Here is a 27,341-nt window from a genome sequence, read left to right as displayed (position 1 = left end):
TGCATATCCAAGAAGCACAGCAGATCCCAAGAAGGGAAAAGAGAAACCCATACGGAGCGACATCACAGTGAAACTGAGGGACAGTAAAGACAAAGAACACATTAAGACAGCAGAAAGAAAACTCAGATAACCTAAAAAGATACACAAATTAGGCTGAGAGATTATGTAACAACCACAGAATTGACAGGACTGTGGGAAAGTATCTTGAAAATGTTGAGAGAAAATGATCATCAACCTTGAATATTTATGCAGCAAAACTGCCTTTTTAAAAGAAGCAAACTCACACCTTTTCAAAGTCTGAAAGACTTTCACTAATGGAACTTTAAGAGGATCTACCTGTGAAGGACAGAGGCAAGAGTTTGGGAAAATCATGTTTTATTAAATGTGCTAAGTTTTTGTCATGATATTCTTTCAATTAAATGTTTTATAAGAAATAAAACTGGTCTAAGCTATTGGGAGTTGGGATTGTTGGCATGGTTATTAACTAAGCTTTTTTTTTTCAGACAATTATGCCTATGATTTGCTAGTTTATGGATTGCATTGCCATTTGTATCAGATGCCAGACAAACAATTAGTGTTCTGAAATTGCTTATCATTTTATTATTGGCGCTGCATTGCAGTGGGTCAAATCAAAGCATACTTAGTGCATGAAATTTCAATCAAAATAATGAATATAAACCTCTAAACACAATGGAATATTACTCAGCCAACAAAGAATGAAATAATGCCATTTGCAGCAACTCGGATGGACCTAGAGATTATCATACTAAGTGAAGTCAGAAAGAGAAAGACAAATACCATATGATAGAACTTATAAGAGAAATCTAATAAAAATAATACAAAAGAACTTATTTATAAAACAGAAACAAACTCATGGACTTCAAAATCAAACTTATGGTTACCATAGGGGAAGCTGCAGGTGGGGGAGGGATAAATTGGGATTTACATATACACACTCCTGTATATGAAATAGATAATTAACAAGGACCTACTGTACAGCACAGGGAAATCTACTCAACACTCTTTAATAACCTATACAGGAAAAAAGAATGGATATATGCATATATATAACTGATTCACTTTGCTATGCACCTGAAACTAATACAACATTGTAAATCAACTTTAATAAAATTTTAAAAACTTTATATCCCAAAATCCGCAGATAAATCATTTTAGAAATTTCTCTTTTTCATTTATAATAATTTTTATGTTTTCCATTAGAGCTGGTTTACAGTGTTCTTTCAATTTTCTACTATACAGCAAGGTGACCCAGTTACTCATACATGTATACATTCTTTTTTCTCACATTATCATGCTCCATCATAAGTGATTAGACATAGTTCCCAGTGCTATACAGCAGAATCTCATTGCCCACCCACTCCAAAGGCTACAGTTTGCATCTATTAACCCCAAATTCCCAATTCATTCCACCCATTGATGGAGGAAATGTTTCCATCCTTACAGCTTTGACTTTCTTTGATCTTTTAAATCTTATGTTCAGTACTTTACTTAAATATTTACTAACATAATAATGCTTTCAGTCAAAACTGTAATGATGGAAACATTTCCTCTGTCAACAAAACTAGTTTTAATTTTCAGAAGAGAGAAGGGGGAAAAGAATAGAGAAACTGTGTTGTTTCCAGAAAAAAAGAAGAGATTCTGACATTAACAAACTGCATGGACTTGGGCAAGTTAAAGAACCTCTTGCAGTTTATTTTAAAAACACTTTTGCAGAATGAGAAAATTTGACCATATGCTCTCAACATTCTTCTAGATCAAAATGCAGCTGTTATGGTTATATAAGTTGGAAAATCCACATGAATTTGTGTTTCAACTCCACCCTCCATGATCCTGAAAATGTATATTATAGGGTGAACTGAGTCATCAGTTGTACCTATAAGGGTTGGAAGCAGGGCAGGGAACCCAAAGGTAGGAGAGAAATTAGATGAGGCCAAGTGATAGGGAATTAAGCAGAGTGTTCTCTAAATAAAAATACCAGAAGCTTCTCTCACTAGCAAAAATATATTAAAGAGATGGCCTGGTTGGCAAAGGATTGATAATTCTAAAGTGGGAAGACTGCAGAGAAGGGTCACATCCCACATACCCCTTCTACCCAGTGGGACACTAGTCCGTTTGCATATCCAGCAGGAAAGACTGGTTGGGACTCTTTGGATTATGAGAGGAAGTGAGATGTATGCAACAACATAACACCTGAATTCAGAAGCTAGTTTATTTTGTCAAAAGAGAAATACTGGTAAGTATTGAGTATCCCATCATGGAACCATCTACCACTGGCATGCCAGATTCTGCTCCTTTTTCACTCCTATCCCAGCAATTTTCACTTAAAAAAAAAAAATCTTTGAAGGCATCTTAGAAACAAATGCACGATTCCCATGTTTCTGTAGAGTGACTAACATTCCCATGTCACCATAATGCCATAGACCAAATGCCCCTGGTAACAAGCCCAGTAATGGTGTTTTTGTGACTCAGAGCAGACTCTGAGATGACATATTTGGGTGAGGTGAAGCCATACTATTTAGTCATATTAGGATTATGCAATGATGTTCCTAAACAAAGGAAATTATTGAAGAAGAAAAGAAGTTTTCACACTTTTGAAGGAAAAACTCGAAAGAATTCCTTTGTTCCTTAAGGTGATGGAACTGCTGCAGTTTATGATCAAATAACTCTCTTCTCCAGGCGATACTTGGAAATGGCAGCAGACTCAGGCTCTGGAAAACAGCCTTTTACGTGGGTCATGCACGTGATGGGAACACCTCAGTGAGGTGGAGCTTATCCAGGGAAAAGGCAATTGTTGTTTTGCCCCTAATTCATTTCTCAATCATGGTTTTAAGAGATTGTCCAGGAAATGACCTAATTCTAGTAGGAAATGGAACCCTGGCTACTGTCCCTATCAGATACTAACAAAGCTTACCACCCTGGGCCAGGCAGAGTTGCTGGCCTTCTCCACAGTTCTGAGTGTTCTTCTTTGAATGACTCTGAACATTCAAGCACATTTCAGTGAATTAGAACAACGGGCACTCTGTCATCGTTCTATGATAGTACTTATAATAGCTGACCTGTGCCAGGCACTTCGCACATATTGTTTCTTTCTTTTTTCTTTTTATAGCCACACCTGTGGCATATGGAAGTTGCTGGGCTAGAGGTCCAATCAGAGGAGCTGGAGCTGCAGCCTATGCCACAGCCACAGAAACACCAGATCCAAGATGCATCTGTGACCTACACTGAAGCTTGTGGCAACACCAGATACTTAACCCACTGAGCGAGGCCAGGGATTGAATTCGCCTCCTTATGGACAATATGTCAGGTTCTTACCCCACTGAGCCACAGCAGGAACTCCAAACACATAATATATTTCTATTATTCACTGTTAGTTGGAAATGTTCCTTCTTTGCTCTTCACCCAGAGGGCAGAGGACATTTACTGCCATGCCTGTCTCCACATCCCCTTACCTATGGCAAGCCTGGGAAAAGAAACAGCCCCATGCTGAGTCTCTCTCAGATCCACCTGCCTAGCGATGACATGTCCTGGTTTATCCTTCCCCACACAATAACATAAGATCACCAGGGCCGCCTCTGCCCAGGCAGCTGAGGGTACCAAGGACAGTGGGACTTGCTAGGGAGGGTACCAAGGACAGTAGTATTGGCTAGTAAGGAAACACAGCATTAGGGAGCTCAACTGGGGGCAGCAGAACCAGATGCTCTGGTCCAGCCTCATGAGCAATGAAGCTAATGTTTTAGATTTCAATTTCCTTACAGTTTTGCCTTCTCAACTGATTCTGAACCCAGGCAAGGGCGAAGACAGTGTCAAGACTTATCATGTAGAACCTGAAACACAGATGCCATGTAGATATGGAGGGGAGCTGCTCAAGAGCTGTTTTGAGAGAGAACCCTGTGTTGGGACTCGGGTTGGTTGACAGCATCCAGTAGCTACACTTTGGGGATTTGTGGCAGTATTCTGTTATGCCACTTTCTCCCCAAGCTGCTCGGAACCAGTGAGCCAGCAGGGGAAGGGGATCCTGAAGCTCAGCCATTGCACCCAAAGCACAAGTCTTATAATGTCCAGTCCTTGCTCTGGGCCTCCCCAAACTCTTTCAGACTGCACAGCAGATTGAGACTCATCCCAGATCCTCTGCCTCCCTCCCTTCATTCCTTCACCTCCTACTGCTCCCTACCTTCATCCTTCACAGGTTTCACCAAATAATGTCCTATGATTCTAATTCATCTTATCATCTTCTTTCCCAAAGACCCAAGCTGACACCTTCAGCAGCACTGTACTCTCCATCCTGTAGCAGATGATGCGGGGCTCCGAGCAAGACAGTAGAAGGTATACAGATGTTCCAATATTAGAACATGCTCTTAAGTTAGAGGCTCACTTTTCAAAATACCTAAAAATACCATTTCGAATGAAAAATCTGCTTATCTTGCAGGTGTACTAGTATTGTAAGTCAGAGAGGAACATGTCATTTCTCCATAAAACTGAGCCCAGTTGGGCATGCTCATTCAATGCATCAATGCAAAGATACATTGGCTTCTGAAAAAGGGAACCCATTCCTGAGGTTCAATTCTGGACTCAGAATGTGTTCAATGAGAAGAACAAATGATCCCAATGAAACAACAGCTATCAGGCAACACATCACATATAGAGCTGGACTTTCACTATGCGATTTCAGGGCACCCAGCTTGGTAAGCACTACCTGCAGCTTCAACTTTTCATTTGCAGGAATGGAAAATACATCACACTCAGAAAATGATTTTTTTACATTTGGTTTTTACCTTAACAAACTAAACCTGGATCTGATATTTCATTCTCACATTCAGAAGAGAGTAAACATTTTAAGAAAGAATAAAGCAGTGCCAGGTGATGCTTGAACCCTGAGAAATATCTGAACATGAGAGCAAACACATACTTTAAAAATTAAACAGAAGTTTCTTTTCACAGCCACTTTCTAAAGAAAGTAGGAACTGGACTTACCCTCACTAGAGTCTTTGGAGCCTTCTGGCTTCTTTGCTTTGCTCTTCTTGTGGGGTGGAGAGTGGTCTTTTGGCTCTAATCCCTCTGGAAGTACAAAGATTTAACATATTCTTATTTAAATATTTAACAGTAGGGGTTCAAAATTATGCTGATGGTTTCTCAGTAGACCAATACATACAGTGATGCTTAACTGCGGCTTCATCTGTCATTATGGCTGAGATAAATTTTTGCAAGGACTGATGCTTCTCCAATGAACATAGTCTCACATTCAGAACTTAAGCATAAACATTTTTTTGTTGTTGCCAGCATTAATGAGTCACACAAATGTGAAATCTTCAGTGCTTTTTCAAAATTTAAAAAGTTCTCCATCAAGCAATCCCAAATAATTCTTCTTTTCTTTTTATGGCTGTGCCTATGGCATATGGAAGTTCCTAGGCTAGGGGTCAAATCAGAGCTACAGCTGAGGGCTATGCCACAGCAACACTGGATCTGAGCCATGTCTGTGACCTACACCACAGCTTGCAGCAATGTTGGATCCTTAACCCACTAGGCCTGGCCAGGAATTGAACCCGCAACCTCATGGAGACTATGTTGGGTCCCTAATCTGCTGAGCCATGATGGGAACTTCCTAAATTACCATTATTATTTTTTTTTCTCTAGAAGAGTTTGATTTAAAACTTTATGGATTAATTGACAATTGTCATTGTATAATTTCATCTTAGCCCTCAAACTAGGGCTAGATGAGCTGCAAAGTTATCTCTTTTCAGGAGAATGGGGGTGAGGCTTGAAATTATCCCATTTAACAGATTTCTTCAGTGATCCAGATTCTAAACAACATCTATATGCCCCCAACTAAATGATCCCACTTCCCACTTTTCTCAATGCTCCCCCCTACTCCTGTCTATCCAAGGAGGCTAATAATTCAAATTCTGAAGACAGTTTTAGGAAAACTATCTCTGAATTCATCCCATTTGGCTATCAGATACTTTGTTCGGCATTGATTTATATCTCCAGTTCTAGTCTCTCTACATTTCAGCACTTGTGACTTCAATTGCCCATGTGGCATCTTGTCTTGCTTTTGGATGGCTGTCTTCTGTTTGCCCCTCCAGAACTTTCCATTCTTCATCCCCATCCCCCCTGTGTTCTGGGAGACTGGTCTCTTTGGACTGTACCAATGAACCCCTACCCACCCTCCCTCTCTGGGTTCCTATTAGATTCAGCCAATGGGGATCCCAGGGCATTTATTTCCTAGGCTACCAGTAGTTCTCAAGGGCTGATTGTCTCCCTCCATCTCAGGTCACTGCTTCTATCGGTTGGCCTTCTCCTCACAGCCCGTCTATTCTCCTAGGTCCTGTTACTACCGCTAATCCTTTAAGCCTGGGATTTAACTGTGTACCACTCCTCCAAGCCCTAGTGGTTCCCCTTTACTCAGCTCTCATCAGACATTTCAAACTTATGTAAATAATCCCATTAGGCAGTTCCAACAATACAGCCAAAACAATGCTCTTGATGTCTGCAAACCTATTCTCTCTATAGTATTCCATACCTCAGGGGATGGTATGACTTATCAACCCAGGAATAATATTTCTCTTTCATTACTTTTCCAGTAAAATAATTCTATGATAATAAGTTCTATTAGCTTGTATTAAATATATCCCATATTCATCTATCATGCTTATTCTTTGCAATCATAACCTAGTGCAAGCCAGCAGCATCTCTTACCTGGATTACTACGACAACCTTCTCAATCCTAACTTCTAGCTTTCTAACCTCCCTACAATCTATCCTCCATGTAGCAGCCAGAGTTGTCTTTTGAACATAAGCCAGATCATGTGGGGTCCTATTTAAAAACAACTGCTCTTAGCGTAAGATCCAAATCCAATTCTATGGCCTAGGACAACATATCACCTGAGCTCCACCTACCACACTAGCCTCAGCTCCCACTTGCTCTTTCTTTGATAACTTTTTTTTTCTTTTTTCTTTCCTTTTTTTTTTTTTTTTTGGTGTTTTTTTAGGGCCGCACATGCAGCATATGGAGGTTCCCAGTCTAGGGGCCAAATAGGAGCTACAGCTGCCAGCCTACACCACAGCTACAGCAATACCAGATCTAAGCCCTGTCTGTGACATACACCACAGCTCACAGAAACACTGGATCCTTAACCCACTGAGTAAGGCCTGGGATTGAACCCACATCTTCATAGATACTAGTTGTGTTCATTACCAATGAGCCACAAGGGGATCTCCTTCCACTTGCTCTTTGGCTTCCGATACACTGGCTCTCTTCAATTGTTTCTAGGCTGGCTCCTGCCTCAGGACCTTTCCACCTGCTACTCTTCCTTTTCCCTGACACACATATTCATATGCCTACCTCCTTACCATCTTTTAATCCCAAATCAAATTCAGCACCCCAGAAAGGCCTTCCCTATTTTATCTGAAGGGTCCTTGCAAGGACAGTCTCTCTCAAACACATCACCTGAGGTATCTGAAATTCTCTTGTCCCCTTGGTTATTTCTTTATGTTTCCCTCCTCGACCTCCCCCTACCCTGAGAATGTAAGTTCCATGAGAAAAGGGCATTTGTCTTTCCTGATTTCTCTTATGTCACTGAAGTATAGTGGAGCCTTTAGAATTTCATCTAAAATTCTGTTTTACATCCCCTTCACTCGGGCTATTCTTTAAGGCCAAACTATAATGAGGCTTGTGCCAAGTCTCACTCTCTTAACAGCTGTTACCTGTGCCAGGATTTCTATAACCACACTTCAGAATTACAGCGACTCATTTTTTCTTTTCCCATTTATTACAAAAAGAGCAGAATGAAACAAGTGCATTTGATAGATGTGCTATTAAAAATACTGGCATTATGGACTGCAAAAGGTTTTGGGCACTAGGTTAGGTTTTCTGTGGTGGCAAGTCAGTCATATCCAAGGTCATTAACAAGACCAGGGTGAAAAATGTTGCCAACAACTACATTAGCAAGTCCCCCAAATTTCTGTCACTAGGTGTGAGATGGATGTTGACCCTTCAGAGTGGGTTCAGCGAAAGCAGAAATGAGATACTTGGAACAGCTCACTGAGCATAGATGCTGGGCTCAAGGGGATTCATAAAATGAGCAGAGTCACACTTGCATTATCTTTGGGAGAAGACGTGAACCCTTCCAGGCCCTGAAAGGCATCATCTGGAAGCAAGAGGGGAGTCTCCCTGGCTGGGAGTCCAGCTCCAAACCAACTTTCCTTGAAAGTGAGCTCTTGAGAGTTAATTCAAGTCTTAATTCTTGATTTCCCACCTAAATAGGAATTCTTGGGGAAAGGGTGAGATTTAAAACGACACCTGGAGTTCCTGTTGTGGCTCAGTGGGTTAAGAACCCAATATCATGTTCATGAGGATGCGGGTCTGATCCCTGGCCTCGCTCAGTGGGTTAAGGATCTGGTGTTGCTGCAAAGTGCAGCATAGCTCCCAGATGAGACTTAGACCTGGTGTTGCTGTGGTTGTAGTGTTGGCTGACAGATGCAGCTCTGATCTGACCCCTAGCCCAGGAACTTCCATATGCCACAGGTGCATCTGTAGAAATAAAATAAAATGGCATCTATTTGTTCACATTTTGAACTATTCATGTACCCCAAAACTACTAGTATTTCATTTCTGAAACTGGGATGTACCCCTGGAGGGGGAGGGTCATGAACACATGATAATTATGAGCATTTGTCTATGACACAGCTAATGGGACATTCCTCAAAAGCACCCCATGCTTCTCTTGACGTAGATTCATAGTGTCTCTGATGTCTCTGTTTCTGGCAGAAGATGGAACACTGGAGGTTTGCTATGAGCATGGCTTTGTCCCCCAAGGAACTCCACTGTGTGCTGGCTCTCAAGTGGCTAACATGCCATGGGTGGTGGCTGGTTTTCTGTCCCTGGGGCACACATTAGGGTCCATTTCAAGAATGCATGGTCTTGGAAGTGGAAGAACATGGGGAAACATTTACTATGCTAGGATTGAAGAAAATAATTATAGGACTTAAAAGGATCCTGGGCATTTAAGTCACTTGGTTTCTACCACGGGGGCAGTGCTTCTCCTTAGGATGACTCTATCTGACACCAACTGCCTCTCCATACCATCGGTCTGGAGACAGGAGCACCACAGTTAAGAATATGAGCTTTGGGGGTGAGAACTAGACACCTGGATTCTGTCTCCACTATATAAGCAAGGGACTAATCCCTCTTCAGCCTTGGTCAGTAATAGCCCCTGCCTCTTAGAGTCGTTGCCCACCTAAAGCCAGGCCAGCTATGTTGAGTGACTGGCACAAGAGAGGTTCTCGATTAAAATCTGGTATAGCTGACTATACCTATCTCTCCTCAACTTCCCCATGCATTGACCTCATACTTGGTAGCTTGAACAATGATACATGTAATTATACCAAGGCAATCTACAAACTCTTCAAACTGGGGTTCCCCCCACCCAGAGAGTATATTCCCCAGGTTTTTGGTATTCAAGTTAGTATTCACCTTCTTTCATGAGAATTTTTTGGTTGGTTGATTCAGCCAAGCAGCCCTTTGCTAGTGTCAGTTGTACTTTTAAAAATTCTTCCAGCATTTCTACTCATATGACAAGAAGAGGTGATGCAGGGCAGAGGGAAGTCTAGCGGTTAATGGTCTTAGGAGTCTAGATCAGACTCTTCTGAGATCAGCATACGGGAGCATGAGACTGAACAGAAGCCAGCCTGCTCGCTAATATTTGGCAAGGCCAGCTGGCCCTCCATGGACCTATACTGTACAGAATCCCCCATGCTTTCAGCACTCAGATACTAGGAAACAGAGAGCAGCTTCCCAAGCCCATTCTGCCTGAGTGACCTGGCATCCTTGGGCCATTGTATATGACAGGAACAGCTGATCCAGCTGCTGGAGGCAAAACCCCCAGGACACTTGGTGGGACTCAAATCAGAAATGATGATCCCATTAAGATTCCCAAACCTCAAATGCTGACTCCCACCTTGTGGGCTCTGCCTTAGCATTGAGAGCTATTTCCTTGAAATCGCTCAGTGCCTCTCATTAAGAAGACAACTCCCTTTGCCTAGAAATGTATACTTATGTCATTTTGGGTAAATGATCCTTAGCAAGATAAGATCCTTACACTGTCTGGCTGAAAGGGCAGTGCTCCCCGTGGCTGAAGGATATCTCAAGGATACTTAAAATGAATAGGATGCACACAGACTGTAAGCATTCATATTAAATTCATGGAATTTAATCTAAGGCGGGGAATCACTTAAAGTATTTTTTCAACACATGGTTCTTTTAAATAATAAAATGCCCTACCTGGGTATAGGGATTGATATTTTAATTGAAATTTTGCCTTGGGCTTTATGTTTTACAAAAAGGCTGGGAGAGTCCTTGTCTTCTGTTGAATTTTCTCAGAAGACTCAGAGACAAAGTTTGAGTGCAAGGACTTAATTTAATAAGCTACCCCAGGAAGCACCAGAGGGGAGGAGGGAAATTAGACTGGAAAGGGAGGGCAACCACTTAGGGTGTTAATGAGAAAGTTCTGCTGTGGACAATGAGGGCCCAATTCTTCTGGAAGCCTGTTGGCGATGGTATAGAATCCTGCTGTCCAAAATCACATATTGGGAGTTTCCCTGTGGCTCAGCAGTTTAAGGATCCAGTGTTGTCACTGCAGTAGACTGGGGCACTGCTGTGGCTTGGGTTCAATCCCTGGCCCGGGAACTTCCACCTGCTGTGGGCACGGCCCCAAAAAACCCAAAACAAAACCACCTATTGCCAAGGATACTTGCAATGTGAATAGTCTGACTTAAAACGTGAGTATGAAATAGACACAAATTTCCAAAACTTCATATGGAAAAAAAAAGAATGGAAAATTTCTAATATAATTTTTATATTAATTCTACATTGAAATGATAATGTCTTTGAGATATTATATGAACTATAAAGTTAATTTCACTTGTTTCTTTTTACCTTTTCCAATATGGCTATTAGAAACTCTGAAATTACACATCAGGCTCATATTCGAGGCTGCCATTATTTCAACCGGGCAGCACTGGTCTAGAAGATGCCTCAGATGTGTCCTGCAGGGGTGCTGATTAACCAACTCCTGTCCAGTATTGGTTGAGTACTGCTCCAGAGAAATTAACTCCCTGGTACTTTGAGTTTTCTTTCATGAACAGAGAAAAGCACTCTGCTGAGAGTCCCAAGCGCTTCCCTTAGAAAGCAGTTGGAATGGGTGTTATTGCTGCATGACGATGCGGGGGGGCGGTCAGATAAGGGAGAGAGGTTCTTTCTCTTTTTCTTTTTATAGCCCTGCACCATATAGAAGTTCTCAGGCTAGGAGTAGAATAGGAGATGCAGGTTTGGGCTACACCACAGCTTGTGGCAATGCTGGATTCTTAACCCACTGAGTGAGGCCAGGGATCAAACCCACATTTTTACAGAGACATCGGTGGATCCTTAACCCACAATGGGAACTCCCAAGGAGAGAGATTTAACTTCACAAGGAAAAGGATGATCTCAAGCAAATCTTGCCCAATGAGACCAAACCATCTACTTCACAATTTAAAGGGCTCCCTGTTCATGGAGCAGTTTAGATCCAGGTCAGCAGTGATTTGGGGGGAGTTCTGGCGGCAAATAAGGGGTTACACAACATGAGGACCTCTAAGATATCTATTTCAGTTTTGCAAACTGGCCTCATTTCATGTTTGGAGCAGTGTGGTTGTCAAAATGAGGAATATGGAGCTCTCAACCCATAGACTTACGCTCCATTCCTTCTAGTACCTTTGAGGTATATAGAGTAAAAAAAGGCGATCATCCTCTGTGTTTAACTATGATCCAAGCAACATTTCAGGTGCGATATCTTATTTAGTCCCCCAAACAAGACTGTATGGTAAGAGTTATTGCCCCCTGAAAATGTAAACTGAGGCTTATAAAGAAAACTCTAACCAAGGTCAGTAAGTGGAAGAGCTGGGATCGAATCCAGGCCTATTGATTCATGCATTCATTATCAAGCTCATACTGACCTTCAGCCAGAGCCAATGCTTTTAACCACTAGATTTCCCTCATCAAACACTGGTCCTTCCTGAGGAGTACGTGGGCATCTTACTTTCTGATAATGAGAGCAATATATCATAGGTACAAAATGCATTTTCCAAAAGACGGCCTCAGCCATTTTTCAGGCCCTACATGCTGTACAGAACCTCCCATCAGTAAAGTTTATTCTCTTCTCCTCTGAGCTTGGGTGGGTTTGTGAATAACCATTTCAAGGAAAAGAGTTTGGTGAAAGTTAAGTCTATGGGATTCCTGAGGATGCACTTAAAACCTGTACGGGTCCAGAGGGCTCACTCTAGAGGAACTACTTTGGAACCTGGCCACTAGGAGGAAGTCCAGGTCACAGAAGGGGGCCATAGACAGGTGCTTCAGAAAACTGCCCCAGCTAAAGCCCTGTCAATCACCAGCCAGACATATGAGTAAACAAATCTTCAGATGATTCTAACCCCAGCTGCTGAGTCTTCCTGCAGAGGCCTCAGATTTTGTGGAGCAGTGTTATCAAATCAGCCCTGCTGTGTTCAGTCTGAATTCTTGACCCACAGAATATTTCAGTGTGTAAGCGGGTGTTTTAACCACCAAGTTTTGGGGGTGATTTGTTACACATTTTTATTAACTATGACATTATGTCCATTTTTACCTTAGCTGTCAGGAATCTCAAAGTCAAGTTTAATGATTAAATACTGTAACTGTGTTCATTTTCAGTTAGCATGACTGCTCCTTATTTTATGACCTTGAGTGTGCATTTCTATTATATTACCTTATTTTGTCTTTCTTTGAAAAATGTGAGGTGTATGTAAACAACAAAATGATCCTTGCTTATCCTCTAAGAATAAAAGCATAAATTTAATACCTGAATCTTCTTTCATGTCAATGTCTTCTTCTTCTTTATTATCATCTATTAAAAAAATAAGACAAAGAAAAGCTCATATGAAAACCAGAAACACCAGAAATCTCGAATTTGACTAATAAAAAAAAATTTGAAGAAAAGGAAAATCTCAGTAGAAAGTAGAAACACGAGTTTCTATCACCTAATGTTATCACGCAAAATTAGGAAGAAAGTGTGTATGTTAGAGCACAATTTAACACCTAAAGTTTATGTTTCCATTAAGAATTTATTACATATTTATAACAAACTATATATGCAATAATTTATTTCACACATAAAATATTATATATGGTTACTTTGGTCATTTCAGTTCCTAAAAAATTAAAAGTCACAGATTTTAAATGCCACATTTTTCTGTATTCATTGAAGGTGTATATGCTAACCTCGAGTGTCTGAGAAACGAAGGCATAGACGTTTGGCTGTAGGCTGATGCGATGACCAATCCCTGCCCTGCCCTGGGAAAAGTGCTCTTTTGCTATACACGCAAATCCACACCTTTAACAGTGTACCTTTGAGTGCCCCCACCAGCTGCACCATTCCCATGTAACTCCCTCACCTCTTCTCCCAGTGCAAACCTCTTCAACTGTACATGGATGTGCATTTTCTCTGCCTTGCTGAATGATATATTCACTTTTCTGAACTATTACCTGTTATCAGCCCTTCTCTGTGTTTCTCACATCCAGGCAGTGCCAAAACCTGTACTATTTCCATGTTTCCTCCTTTCTACTCACATTATCATAACTCAAATTCCAACTCTCAGTCCTATTTGCCTTCCCTGTTCTCTGGTTTCCCGACTGCCCTTCCCTTCTTCCACTTTTGACACCAGCTGCTTTTACACATAGCTGCCAAATCAGTCTTAAAAGATAGCTTTGATCTGGTTCACAACCATTCAGTGACACTTCTCTAATGAGAAAAGTCTATATTCCTTCAGTTAACACTCAAGGCCAACAATATCTAGTTCCAATCACTTTTCTGTTTCACCACCCCTACCTACCTGGTTATACTCATGCTGTCACCTACCCGCATGATAACAATTTGACTCTTCCCTATTTTCTAAGGTTTTCTTAAGCTTCCTCTACCTGTCTCACTCCTGGAAGCAATGCTCTTCTCCCTCTCTACTCACACTCATCCTTCCAGGACAAGCTAAGGCACAATAACATTTGTTCTACCCCAGTTTGAATGAACAGCATTCTCTTTGGTCCCTTATTTTAACTGCCTTCTGAGTATCAACCTTAAGAACTTTAGGCTTAGATCTGCACACTGGCCCCTTCACCCACACATTCACTAGGTATGTATATGATCTTGGAGAAATTATCTAGTAGTCCTGAATTTCAGGTTCACCAGCTGTAAAACTGGATAATAATGGTGTCTTCTACGTATTGTTGTTGTAAAGATTAAATGAGATAGTCCTATATAAAATACTACTGAAATATCATTAAATGCCAAATATTAGCTATCATTACCATAAAATGTTACTTGTTAATTTAACAAGATAAGGTTATCTGTCTTCCATAGGCCCATCTCTAGATCATAAATTCTATAAAGATGAAGAACATGTCCTGGTTTCTTTTGTGTTCCCTAGCACCAAATGCAATTGATTTTACACTAGAATCAATAAAGACATTTCTGCTTATTAAATTTCTGAGGGTTTTTTTTGTTTTGTTTTGTTACTTTTCTCAGATTTTTTCTTTTCTTTCTTTATTTTTGTCTTTTTTAGGGCTGTAACCACAGCATGGAAGCTCCTAGGCTAGGGGTAGAATTGGAGCTGTAGCTGGTGGCCTATACCACAGCCACAGCAATGCCAGATCCGAGCTGTGTCTGCTACCCATACCACAGATCATGGCAATGACAGATCCTTAACCCACTGAGCAAGGCCAGGGATCGAACTTGCATCCTCATGGATGCTAGTCAGATTCATTTCCATTGAACCATGACAGGAACTCCTCTCTGATTTTTTATTCGTCAAATTGGAAAATTTTTCTGTTTATACTTTTTGTTATCTCCTGTTAGGACTGCATGTACCTAGAAGACCATTTATAAACAACGAGGGTTCAGGATAGATTTGCAAATTCCTAGCCAAATGTATTCAATAAGACACTCTTCTAATAGAAGTGGTCATCATTAATGAAGATTAGAGATGTATTAGCAGGAATGGAAAATGCATTTGAGATGTTAGAAAGGTAATTCTTGATGGCCACAGTTAAATTTTTAAAAAGGACATTTTTTTCCATTCAGATTGTTGGAAACATTAGTGACTTTCTATATAATTTTTCATTCTTTCTATGAATACAATTTTGGGAGGATGAATACCTATTTCTTGGAAATGTGATTTTCTAACCAAATGATTTTCAAAAAGCTACAAAGTAAACACTTCACAGATTCTTTCCTGAACTTAATATATTTAAACAGAATTTTATTTTCCAGAACCATCTGAAATATCTAGAACCACCTCTATGACAACAGACTCTCTGGAATCTCAGAGTGGGATTGAAAAAAAGTCTCTATAATTTCTAGGGGAATATAAAGGCAATGTCAAAATCTCTTTGACTGTATCCCACATATCCATTTGTCTTTCTAACAACACTTGGTAGCCTACTGTGTACAAAGCTTTGTGTTTGGGGAAATAGGAAATACAAAGATGAATCAGACATTTAAGCAGAAACTTGCCTGGAAACTTATTAACAGAGACATACAGAGAAATTTGAACATAGAAAGTAGCTGGTGCCATTACAAAATGTGCCAGAGGAGGGAGAGAGGCTTCCAGTCGAGGTGAGTGGAAAGGGCTCTCAGAGCGAAGCAGATTTCCCTCCCTAATGTGGGTGGGTCTCATCCCATCTGTTTAGGGATAACCCTCCCACAAGTAAAGAGGGCCTCCTTCTGCCAGCCTACCTTAGTGCTGGGACACTGACTTTTTTGTGCCTTTGAACTCAAACAGAAACATGGGCTCTTTCTGGGTCTCAAATCTGCAGGCATTTGGATTGAAACTAGACTGCTGGCTCTCTGGGTTCTTGCAACTCCTGCTAGAACCACACTACCAGCTCTCTGAGGTCTCTAGCATGCCAGCTGCAGATCTTGGGGCTTAGCCTCCATAACTGCAGAGGCTTATAATTCTCGATATACACATTATTGGATCTGTTCCTCTGGAGGGTATTTTTTTTCATTTCTACTGCCAGGCCTGTGGCATATGGAAGTTCCCAGGCTAAGAGTCAAATCAGAGCTGCAGTTGCTGGCCTGTGCCACAGCCACAGCAACACCAGATCCAAGCCACATCTGTGACCTATGCTGCAGCTTCTGGCAATATTGACCCTTAATGCACTCAGAGTGACCAGGGATGGAACCTGCATCCTCACGGATACTATGTCAGGTCCTTAACCTGCTGAGCCACAGCAGGAACTCTCAGAGAATCTTGATTAATACACTAGGTTGAAGTATTTAAAACTTTATCCTGAAAATTAAACAACTTTAAGCAGAGGAATGACATACTATTTTGAGTGATAATATTTTTTTATGAGAGAAATTTATCAGAAAAAATCCTAAAAAATACATGCTTTAATATTTTGGTACTCATGTTAAAATCAAGCAATTTGGTACTCTGCAAAGCACCTAATTTGCCATTACTTATTAATGAAATCAACTTTAGTTCAGTACTATCCTATATAATGTGCTCACTTGAGCCATAGTTATACAACACATTTCTAGCAAGATTTTTTTTTTCCTAACAGAAGCAGGAACCAACAGACAATATACAAAAGAAGATGATGGCCTATGGAGATAGGGAGTCACGCCATTCAAAATTTGGAAGCAGTTAAAAAGAGACTGATGGCGCGTGGGTAGAGAGCCGCCCTTTTTAACAGTTCTTCAAGCATCATACTTCTTTGTTAGAGGACAAAAATAAAAGGTTCTCAGGCAAAGTGATACTATTTCAAAACAGAGAGCAATCCATCAGCTGGTATTGTTCTGAGTGTTCAGAAATATCAATTCCAGAAAACTCCCTTTCCTTCCAAGGCAGAGACGACCCAGAGACGGAGGCTCCATGGCATCTTAAGGAACCTCTTTGATGACAATTTTTTTATTCACTACATCAGTCTCTGTCAGATTATACTGTTGCATTATGCATAAAAAAGTATAAATATGACTAAAGTTTTCATTTTGATCAAAAAAAGTATGAAAAACAATTGGTTTCCCATGAATAATCAGTTTCCATACAGCTTTATAACTCCAGAAACCCCTTCATAAGGAAGCATCTAACCTATTTTAACATATATCAACTTCAATTTTTTTTTTTTTAAATGGGAGACCAAGTTAATATGAAAGAATGTTGTCTTAAAGAGATTTGTCTTTGGAGAAGAAGCTCATCTCTCAGTAACAAATAGTCCCACACTGTGGAAAACCAAGTATACCATGGGTTTTGCAATGGTTTGGGATTTGCCTTACTCCTTTACCTAGAATTCTCATAATTAATGTGGTCATTGGGGGAGGGGAAGTAAAAAGAATAAAAACAATCAGACAGACTACAAAACTCCATAGGACTTTCACCTAAAGTGTGGTCTCTGGAGCAGCAGCATCATTATCATCTGATAATTTATGAGAAATACAAATTCTTGGATCTCACTAAAGATCTATTGAACCAGAAGTTCTGGGGGAGGTACCCAACACTCTGTGTTTTAATAAGACCTCCAGATGATGTTCAGGTAAGCCGATCTTAAAAAGTACTATTTGGGCAGTTCCCTTGTGGTACAGTAGGTTAAGGATTCAGTGTTGTCACTGCAGCAGCCTGGGGTCACTGCTCTGGTACAGTGGCCTCACTTTATATCCAAGCTGAGCTGACTTGGACATCTAATCAAGAATGGTAATGGTAAGGGATGGCCACACCACATGGTTGCTGGGACTAAGAAATAGTTACTCTTTTTATAAGATTTATGCTTTCTTTCGTGATTGAAATCACCCAGTGACCATGTAGTTGGAAGCCATTGTCATCACGGTCAGGACTGGCTAAGGGACAGGAAGATGGCTGGAGACTACCTCTAACTTTAAAGAGGCCTGTGGTTTGCCTGGAAAAAGGAATGTGTTACAAAGGAAGAGGTTGCCTTCATGGGCTTTTAAGCAACCTCTCCACTCTCAAGGGGGGAAAAAATGGCAGGTACTTGAAATAGATCTTACAAAATCCTTGTCAAAATTTCAGGGATACCTACACAGATGGACATGTCTGTCAGGCAGAGCAATTACAGTGATCTTCTGGCTTTTATATCATGTGTTCCCAAGTCCTCTCTTAAGGCTTAATTTTCACACCACAGTCTTTGTAAGTATCCCTTATCTTTTTAATAATTCATAATCCAGGGCTTTAAGGAGCAATCTGCATTTGCAGAGAAAGGGAATATTATCAGCAAAAAGAAAGTGCTTCAAGCTTTTTAGGATTTTCGTGAAGTCAGGGAAATGCTGGTATCTTCCTGGCTTCTTGGAAAAATTGTCAAAGCACAAATTCTAAGCAAAGAATGACTGATAAAGAGGAAGTCATCACACAGTGGAACTCTTGCCATTACGTTGAAAACTGGGACCCTCTGAATCTAACACATGGCTAAATCTGCTTCATGCAAGGTTGTTGAAAGGGCCAGGAGAAATTTTTTTCAAACCCAAAAGTTCTTTTTTTCCTCCCATGCTGGTTCTTGGTCAAAAAGAATATTCCAATTACATTGATTTATAAATAAATTAATCGATAAAAGGCACTACTTAGAAAACAGCATGGTTCTCCTGCTTCTGGCTTGACCAACTAAGTACATGATGGTACATACCAAGTACTGAGATGTGGGGTTCAAAAGGGAGAAGATGAGTCAAGAGAGATATTGCATTTAGTTTTAGATGTGTTGAGTTGGAGATGCTGAGGGACTCCAGGTGGAATGGCTATGATCAGCAAATGTATCAGAGAGGGCTGGCAGGAAAAGAAGTGAATACAGAGTGATCAATAGCATGAAGGATGCCAAGTTAAGTCAGATAAAGACTGTGAAGGGCCATGTGGAGTCATGCGATCAAATACGTACTGGTTTCAATAACCATGCTCCTCCCATTGCAAAGGTTCTGATAACCTCCACAAGGACAATGGTGGTCACAGGGTAGATATGATTGCATGATTGCTATGAGTACAGAGTGAATAGCAAGTGAAAGAAACAAATCTTCAAAGACTGAAGCTAGAAGTTATGTCCATACATAAAGTGGGATGTAGCTTGGAGGATTTTCATCTATACTATCACTTCTTTTTATCTTTATGCTTCTTTCTCTAATTAGGAATTATTTCATTCATACACCATGCCTTGAAAGTTATTATTCTTTTTTCCTGCATTTGCCTCAATATTTTCAACCACAGAACAGAAACCAGTCTACCCAGGATGTTTGAAGGGTCTTTCAAAAGTCCCTTGTACAAGTCTTTGTAAAGATGCCTACCACATCCTCCTTTCTCCCAGGGGCATTGCATCTTTGTTTTATCAGAACTTCCTAATGAGATCAAATACTGCTTAGTCAAGCCTTGTGTACCCAGGTTTTATTTGTTCTGCTGTTTATCAGCATTTGCTATACACACTGCACATTTCCCCCTTTTGAAGAGGCAGACTGCTTTCTGTCTGTGCCTGCTGCTTGTTCCTGCTTTCAGGTTGCTTGGTTACAGCAATGCTTCACTGGATTTTCATTGAAGGCAAAATGTGTTTGGAGCTATTGAGGCCCATCAAGTGTAAATGGTTAGCACCCATTTCCTAAGAAGGCAGTCAACTCATTTATGTCACATTACAGAGAGCATGTCTTGTATACTTCTAAGCATCCATACAATTCACACATTAAAATGCACAAATGTGCACAGAAGTGCCAAGTTCCCGTAAATATTCATAATTAAAGAAAATTTCAAATTCTTTCATTCTGTAGATTGTTCGATACACTAAATGTGCCATTTGGAAAAAAAAAAAGGACAATAAGACTGGGTGAACAGTTTGGCTTGTGTTCCTTTTACTTATCCAAAGACAACTGATGGATTAGTTCACTGGTGCTGCTGTAAAAAGTTTTCTAGTAGTTCCCACTGTGGCTCAGCAGGTTAAGGACTTAACAGTCTCTGTGAGGATGCAAGTTCGATTCTTGGCTCTGCTCAGTGGGTTAAGGACCTGGCGTTGCCACAATCTGCAGCATAGTTTATGCATGCAGCTTGGAACCAGCATCGCCCTGGCTGTGGCATAGACCTGAAGCTACAACTTCAATTAAACCCCTAGCTTGGGAACTTCTTTATGCCACAGGCGTGGCTGTCAAAAAAAAAAAAAAAAAAAAAAAAATCTACACATTTAGTGCCTTAAAATAACACAGATATATTATGCTATTATTCTGTAGGTCAGAGGTCCCATGTGGATCTAAATGGGCTAAAATCAACATTTTGGCAGGACTGCATTCCTTCCTGGAGACTCTGGGCAGGGGGGATTTGTTTCTTTACCTTTCTAGCTTCTAGAGGCCACCAGCATTCCTTAGCTTGTGGCCTCTTTTTCCATCTTCAAGGTCAGCAGTGTTGCATCTCTCTGAAGATTCTTTCATGATCATGTCTCCCCTCTGACTCTCTTCTGCCTCCTTCTTCCAGTTTTTAAGGACACTTATGATGACAGTGGCCCACTCAGATAATCCAGGATAACATTCCTATTTTAAGATCAGCTCCTCAGCAGCCTTAATTTCACCTTCAATCTGATTTCCCTTTTGCAGTGTAATCTGACATATTCACAGATTCTGTGGTCTAAGTAAGCCTCCTACCACACCTAGTTAATCAGGATATGGATTTCTTTGCATAAAAAATGTCTGAGGAGTAAAACTAAGAACCATTCCATTTAGAAATTAAGCGATTTCCTATGGTATCAAGTACATAGGCTTAAAATCAAGGGCTTTCTTGAGTCTTTAGTTTTCAATTTCGTTCTTTTGTATAAAAAGGGTTTCTTCTTTGCTTTTTTTCCACCATCATTCTATCTTCCTTTTGCGTCCTCCTCCCTTCCATTCCCCCCCTTTTTATATTTTCTTTCAATTTTTTTTGTCTTTACTTCTACTTTTCCTCATTGTTTTGGTTATAAAAGAGTAATATTTAATATTACAGATAAATGACAACCTAGAGAACAATTTGAAATATACATATTAAAAATTTTTTGTTGTTGTTGTTTGTTTTTTTTTGCTTTTTGGGGCTGCACCCAAGGCATATGGAGGTTCCCAGGCTAGGGTCTAATCAGAGGTACAGCTACCAGCAATAGCCGGCCACAGCCAGCTACAGCCACAGCCATGCCATATCCAAACCACATCTGCGACCTACACTACAGCTAATGGCAACACGAGATCCTTAACCCACTGAGCAAGGACAGGGATTGAACCTGCAACCTCATTGTTCCTAGTCGGATTCATTTCTGCTGTGCCATGATTGGAACTCCTACATTTGAAAAGATTAATAATTCTAATATACAGATAGTTCCTACAAATCAATAAGATAAATGTGAAATAGTCAATACAAATGTACAAAGGATACAATTAGCAATTTCGCATAAGACATCTGAAGATATTATAAATAACTGAAAAAATCAGCTATTCTAGTAATAAAATAAAAGCATTTGTTACCCATTAATTAGTGTATTTCATGTATGAAAGTGATAACATAGAATATACTCCATAGAGAAGAGTTGGGGGAGAGTAAATTCTTATATATTGCTCACGAGATTGTAAACTCAGTGCAATGGACAGTATATTTGTGTTCCTCCCCAAATTTATATGTTGAAATCCTAATTTCCTAATGTGATGGTATTAGGGTGTAGAGACTTTGCATGGCAATTGTATTAGGAGGGTGGAGCTCTCAGGAATGGGATTAGTGCCCTTAAAACAAGAGATACCAGAGAGCTCCCTCTTTCCACCAGAAGTGGATCCTCATCAGAACTGGACTATGCCCACACCCTGATCTCAGAATTCCAGCCTCTGGAACTGTCAGAGTGAAACTTCTCCTGTTTATGAGCCTCTTGTTCATGATTTTCTATTATACCATGCTAAAATGACAAAGATACTAAGGTTGCTCAGTGTCAAGTATCAGTGTTCATATTTCTGGCTCTAGGAATGGTGAACCCCACAATTGTTCAGTATGTGACATTCCCCCATAGGACTGCAAACACATGGCTGATTTAACATTTACTATCAGAAGCATGTATGTATGTATGTATTTATTTATTTATTTAGGCTGTGTCCACAGCATGCGGAAGTTCCTGACCAGGAGTTGAACCTGATTAATAGCAGTGACAATGCTGGATTCTCAATTGCTAGCCCACCAGGGAATTCTAGAAGCATCATGGTTTTGTATGTGTTTTGGAAAAAGTAAGTCCTCTTCTAAAAAAGTATTCTAAAAGAATTGTGGGTATGGGCCAAAATTTACCTATAAAGATTTTTTATAAGTGTTATTCATCAACAATAGAGAATAATTTGCAATGATAATTTTACAGTTAAATAACATGGTTTTGGGTAAGCGCTGGGTCTATTAAGGTTATGTTATGGAAGAATACGTAATGAAATGAAAAAAGTTCATGATTTGTGGTATGTGACACATAACATGGTTTAAAACTGCATTTATGTTTCAAATGTTATTGTTTCATTTGTCATTTTAAAAGATCTAAAGGGTGAACAACAAAAATCTAATTAATCTCTGAACTGCAGGATAAAAGGAGGTGTGTATTTTTTGTATTATCTGTTTTTCGCTATAAATATGTACTAATTTGGAATAAGAATTTATATGTATATATATTTTAAAGTTTTATATGTATTTGAAAATTTTATTTCATTTTATATATATACATACACACACACACACACACACACACACACACACATATATACACATATATGTATGAAGCATTGCATAACAGAAAGAATTCGAGGTCAGAACTACCCAGCTATGTGACTTTGATCTATTGACCAAGATTTCAGCCTATGTTCACTCCCAGTTCAAGAAAAGAATGTGATTAACCTATGTCATAGTGGGTTTTTGTTTGTTTGTTTGTCTGTTTGTTTTTGGCATATGGAGTTCTCAGTCCAGGGATCAGATCTGAGCTGCAGTTGTGATCCAAGCTGCAGCTGTGGCAATGCCAGATCCTTAACCCACTGTGTCTGGTGGGGATGGAACCTGTGTCCCAGAGTTCCAGGGAAGCTGCTAATCCTGTTGCACCACAGCAGGAACTCCTATGCCATAGTGCTATTGTTGGAAGGCCAGTATTTTAGTTAGGAATAAATTAATCTTTCTTAAATACAGGATCTAACATGTTACTCTCTAGCCCAACTGTTTTATTTCATGGTGAAGAATATCAAAGTTTCTTAGTCAAGGATTCACAAATGGCACATCAGCGTCTTACTCATTTCTCAGGTTCTCCCATCTGAACTGATCTTTCTCCTCTATGTCACTTACAAAATATTTGGTATCACCACTCTGGTCCTGCTCATCCTTTAACAATCAAGGCAAGTAGTACATTCTTCATGAAACTTATTTTAATCACTCTCGTTCTCATATATACTTGCCTCAGAATTCCTGACTATATCACTGCTGTACTTGATTATTTGCTGACATTGTCTTCCAACCGTTTGTACAATACTTGCCACTTTGGGCATTTTATAATAAGAAAACTGTATTTTAAATGCAGCAGTGATTAAAACCTTGAGTACATGAGAGGAATGTAATAAAAATGGTGGATGAGAAAAACTTATTAAATCATTGAGAAGCAGGGTTGGAGAAGAGGTAAGGTGTATAGAACCATCTCTTGGTATCTGAAGGAGACTGGTTCCAGGACTTTAGGCAGATACCAAAAATTCATGGATGCTCAAGTCCCTTGTACAAAATGCCATACTATTTGCACATAACCTATGCAGCATCTCCCATATACTTTAAATCATTCCTACATTACTGATAGTACCTAATACAATGTCAATGCTATGCAAATAGTTACCAGTGCACAGCAAATGGAAGTTCTGCTTTTAGGGACTTACTGATTTTTAAAAAATATCTTTGGTCCATGTTGGTTGAATCCACAGATGTGGATCATGTGGATACAAAGGGTTGACTGTACCTTTCTCTTCTTAGCTTTAGGAGAATATATTCAAGTAAAAAAAAAATTGAAACCATGTCCTTTTGTCAGAGGATGTAATTTTAGAAAAATATTTTTCTAGAAATATTATTTCCTTATGATGAAAGAAAAATACATGAAAAGATGTATTATCCCCTCGCCTAGCTCTGGTAATAATACTTATGGTTTCTGGGGGGAAAAAAAGACTTTTTTACTTGAAACTTTGATTAAATAACATTTTAGCTTAAGGTCATGGTAGCTTTTTTTAAGGAGAAAGAAAAATTGCAAATTTTATTCACTAAAAATGGATACAAAAATCTTCAACAGACTGTTATAAATACAGTTGTGTCTAAAAAGTATAATGCATAGATTATTTAGTGTTATATTTAAATATCTCCTGATAGCTTTTTATTTACTTTAATACCTACTATATATTTATAAATTTTTCAGATTATAGAAGTAAAAGAGAATACCAGAAATGGTCTCTGTTCTCCATAAATTTACCTTTTCATTTGTGAAATAAGAAAGAGGTTAATAAAAGAAATCACAGGAGTTTCTGTTGTGGCTCAGTGGAAACAATGTGACTAGCACCCATAAGGATGAAGGTTCAGTCTCTGGCCTTGCTCAGTGGGTTAAGGATCCAGCTTTGCTGTGGGCTGTGGTGTGGGTCACAGATTTGGCTTGGATCCCATGGTGCTGTGGCTGTGGCTGTGGTATAAGCCGGCAGCTACAGCTCTGATTCAACCTCTATATGCTGCAGGTGCAGCCCTAAAAAGACAAAAATAAAAAAAAAGGAAAGAAATCATAATATAAAAATGCAGCTGGAGCAACATTGCAAGAAAGTATATAATTCAGATGGAAACATATGGTCAGGAAATTTAATGGAAGATGTATTTGTATCAATACAATTTAATGTTTGGAAGCATTTGAGGAGGTCAAAGTAACTAGAACCTGATTGAGAAGATTCTTTTTTTTTTTTTTTTTTTTTTTCAGGTTCTTACTTTATTTTATTTTATTTTATTTTTTTTTTAATTTTATTTTCCCACTGTACAGCAAGGGGGTCAGGTTATCCTTACATGTATACATTACAATTACAGTTTTTCCCCCACCATTTCTTCTGTTGCAACATGAGTATCTAGACATAGTTCTCAATGCTATTCAGCGGGATCTCCTTGTAAATCTATTTTACGTTGTGACTGATAAGCCCAAGCGAGAAGATTCTTGATTTGCTTCGTTTAGAAAATAATAGGCATGTGTTAAAAAACATGACAATTCTCATCAAAATATTTATTTGGGATTTTATTTATTATGATTTGTGTCTAAGAAGGAAAGGAGTATGAAACAAATATGTCTGCATACTCAAAGTATTAATAACATATTTGTCAACATTTGAATAAAACCGATGCAATTTAACCAGCTCTTGTGATCTGTCTAAATATTTAACAGGTTGCTAAGGTAGAATTCTCAAGCTTGACTCATGCTTAGACTCTTTCAAACGCTTTTGTGTTGTGTCCAATGAAGAAAGTCTGTATTTAAGGCCAAAAATCATCCCAGTAAAGTTTATCATTTTTTATTTATTTATTTTATATTTTTGTATTTTTTGGGCTGCACCCGTGGCTCGTGGAGGTTTCCAGGCTACGGGTTCAATCAGAGCTGTAGCCACAGGCCTAAACCACAGTCAGAGCAACGTCAGATCCGAGCCGCATCTGTGACCTATACCACAGCTCACGGCAGCACCGGATCCCCAACCCACTGAGAGAGGCTAGGAATTGAACCTGCAACCTTATGGCTCCTAGTTGGATTCGTTTCTGCTGCACCATGATGAAAACTCCAAGTTTATCATTTATAAATGTATTTATAATTTCTATATGTATTAATTTTATCTACTACTAGTTTAGCACTTGTCAGATTGTCACACATGTGTTTTTATATGTGTGTACCATTTCCCAAGCTCATTTTTTTTCCTGCCCCACAGCATATGGAGTTCCCAGGGAAGCGATCAGATCTGAGTCACAGGTGCAATCTACACTGAGGCTGCAGCAATGCTGGATACTTAAACCACTGTGCTGGGCTAGGATTGAACCTGCATCCCAGCACACCAGAGGCTCCGCCAATCCCACTGCAGCCCAGTGGGAACGCCCTAAGCTCATTTTTAAGGCAGTGAATATTTTTGTAATTTTATAAAGTTTATCATTTGATGTTATACTTGAGAAATGCCCCCCAAATATTAGTGAAATGGCTCATTATTTTGCTGTGTCAAGAATGGAGGGAAAATTTCAGCCTCTTTTTTCTACGTTTTCTCAAATAACATTTTTTTCCTTTTTAAGGCTGCACCTGTGGCATATGGAAGCCCCCAGGCTAGGGGTCGAACTGGAGCTGCAGCTGCCAGACTATGCCATGACCACAGCAGAGCCAGATCCAAGCCCCATTTGTGACCTACAGCACAGCTTAGGGCAATGCTGAATCATTAACCACTGAGCGGGGCCAGGGATTGAACCCACATCTTCATAAACACTACGTGGGGTTCTTAACCTGCTGAGCCACAACAGAAATGCCTCATATAATTGTTGAGTCACACTCATACACAGGAATGAAATATTTTGTCTAAAGCAAATCATTTTAGAGACAAGGGGCAGATTTGAGATGAATATATCTCCATCCTAGGATCATTTTCCTATTGTATCAGTTTTCTTGGATAGCATTTATTTATTTATCTATATTATTTATTTATTGCTTTTTAGGGCTGCACCCGTGGCATATGTAAGTTCCCAGGTAAGGGGTCAATTCAGAACTGCAGCTTCAGGGCTACACCACGGTCATAGCAACATGGCATCCAAGCCGCATCTGCAACCTACACCACAGCTCACAGCAATGCCAGATCCTTAACCCATTGAGTGAGGCCAGGGATTGAACCTGCATCCTCATGGATACTAGTTGGGTTTGTTTCTGCTAAGCCACAGTGGAAACTCCCTGGATATTTACTATTTGAAAGATACATTTTAATTACATTTAACTCTGTGTAAGTCAACATGAGTATTGTATAAAAGCTACATACATTTCTTACCTGGAGAAAAAATTGACAAATCTAATTGCTTTCAGGGCCAAAAAATAAAGAAAATATGGATAAATGTTTGAATTTTAGTTGTTTTCATTATGAATGAATCAGTTGAGCTTGGATACCAGTAGGGGATTGAAGATTTCTAGTATCAAATGTATTTGTGAGCTTACAAGGTAATTTTTTTCAATGAATGTTCACTGACCCAATGGTCAGTAATAAAAGTGAAAACTTTTAGCCAAAGAAGTAGTAAGTTTTGCTTGAGGTATGTAGAGATGAAAC

General features: G+C 39.6%; 1 protein-coding gene across 9 annotated transcripts in view; it reads right to left on the bottom strand.

Annotated features, from left to right (window-relative positions):
• Positions 1–27,341, bottom strand: part of MACROD2 (mono-ADP ribosylhydrolase 2) — a 2,051,375-nt gene that overhangs the window by 172,168 nt on the left and 1,851,866 nt on the right. For all 9 annotated transcript variants that reach the window (XM_085004514.1, XM_021077531.2, XM_021077533.2 and 6 more), the window contains 2 exons: positions 12,885–12,929; positions 4,993–5,076 (listed from right to left, as the gene is read on the bottom strand). In XM_085004514.1, the coding sequence (XP_084860640.1) occupies positions 4,993–5,076; positions 12,885–12,929 (129 nt within the window). The remainder of the gene's footprint in view (positions 1–4,992; positions 5,077–12,884; positions 12,930–27,341) is intronic.

Source organism: Sus scrofa, chromosome 17, assembly GCF_054392235.1.
Source record: "Sus scrofa isolate SSC_HxYL_T2T_F1_AM1 chromosome 17, Sscrofa_HxYL_maternal_Yorkshire_Landrace_v2.0, whole genome shotgun sequence".
In the NCBI taxonomy this organism is placed as follows: Eukaryota; Metazoa; Chordata; class Mammalia; order Artiodactyla; family Suidae; genus Sus; species Sus scrofa.
This window is presented reverse-complemented; position numbering and strand designations above follow the sequence as displayed.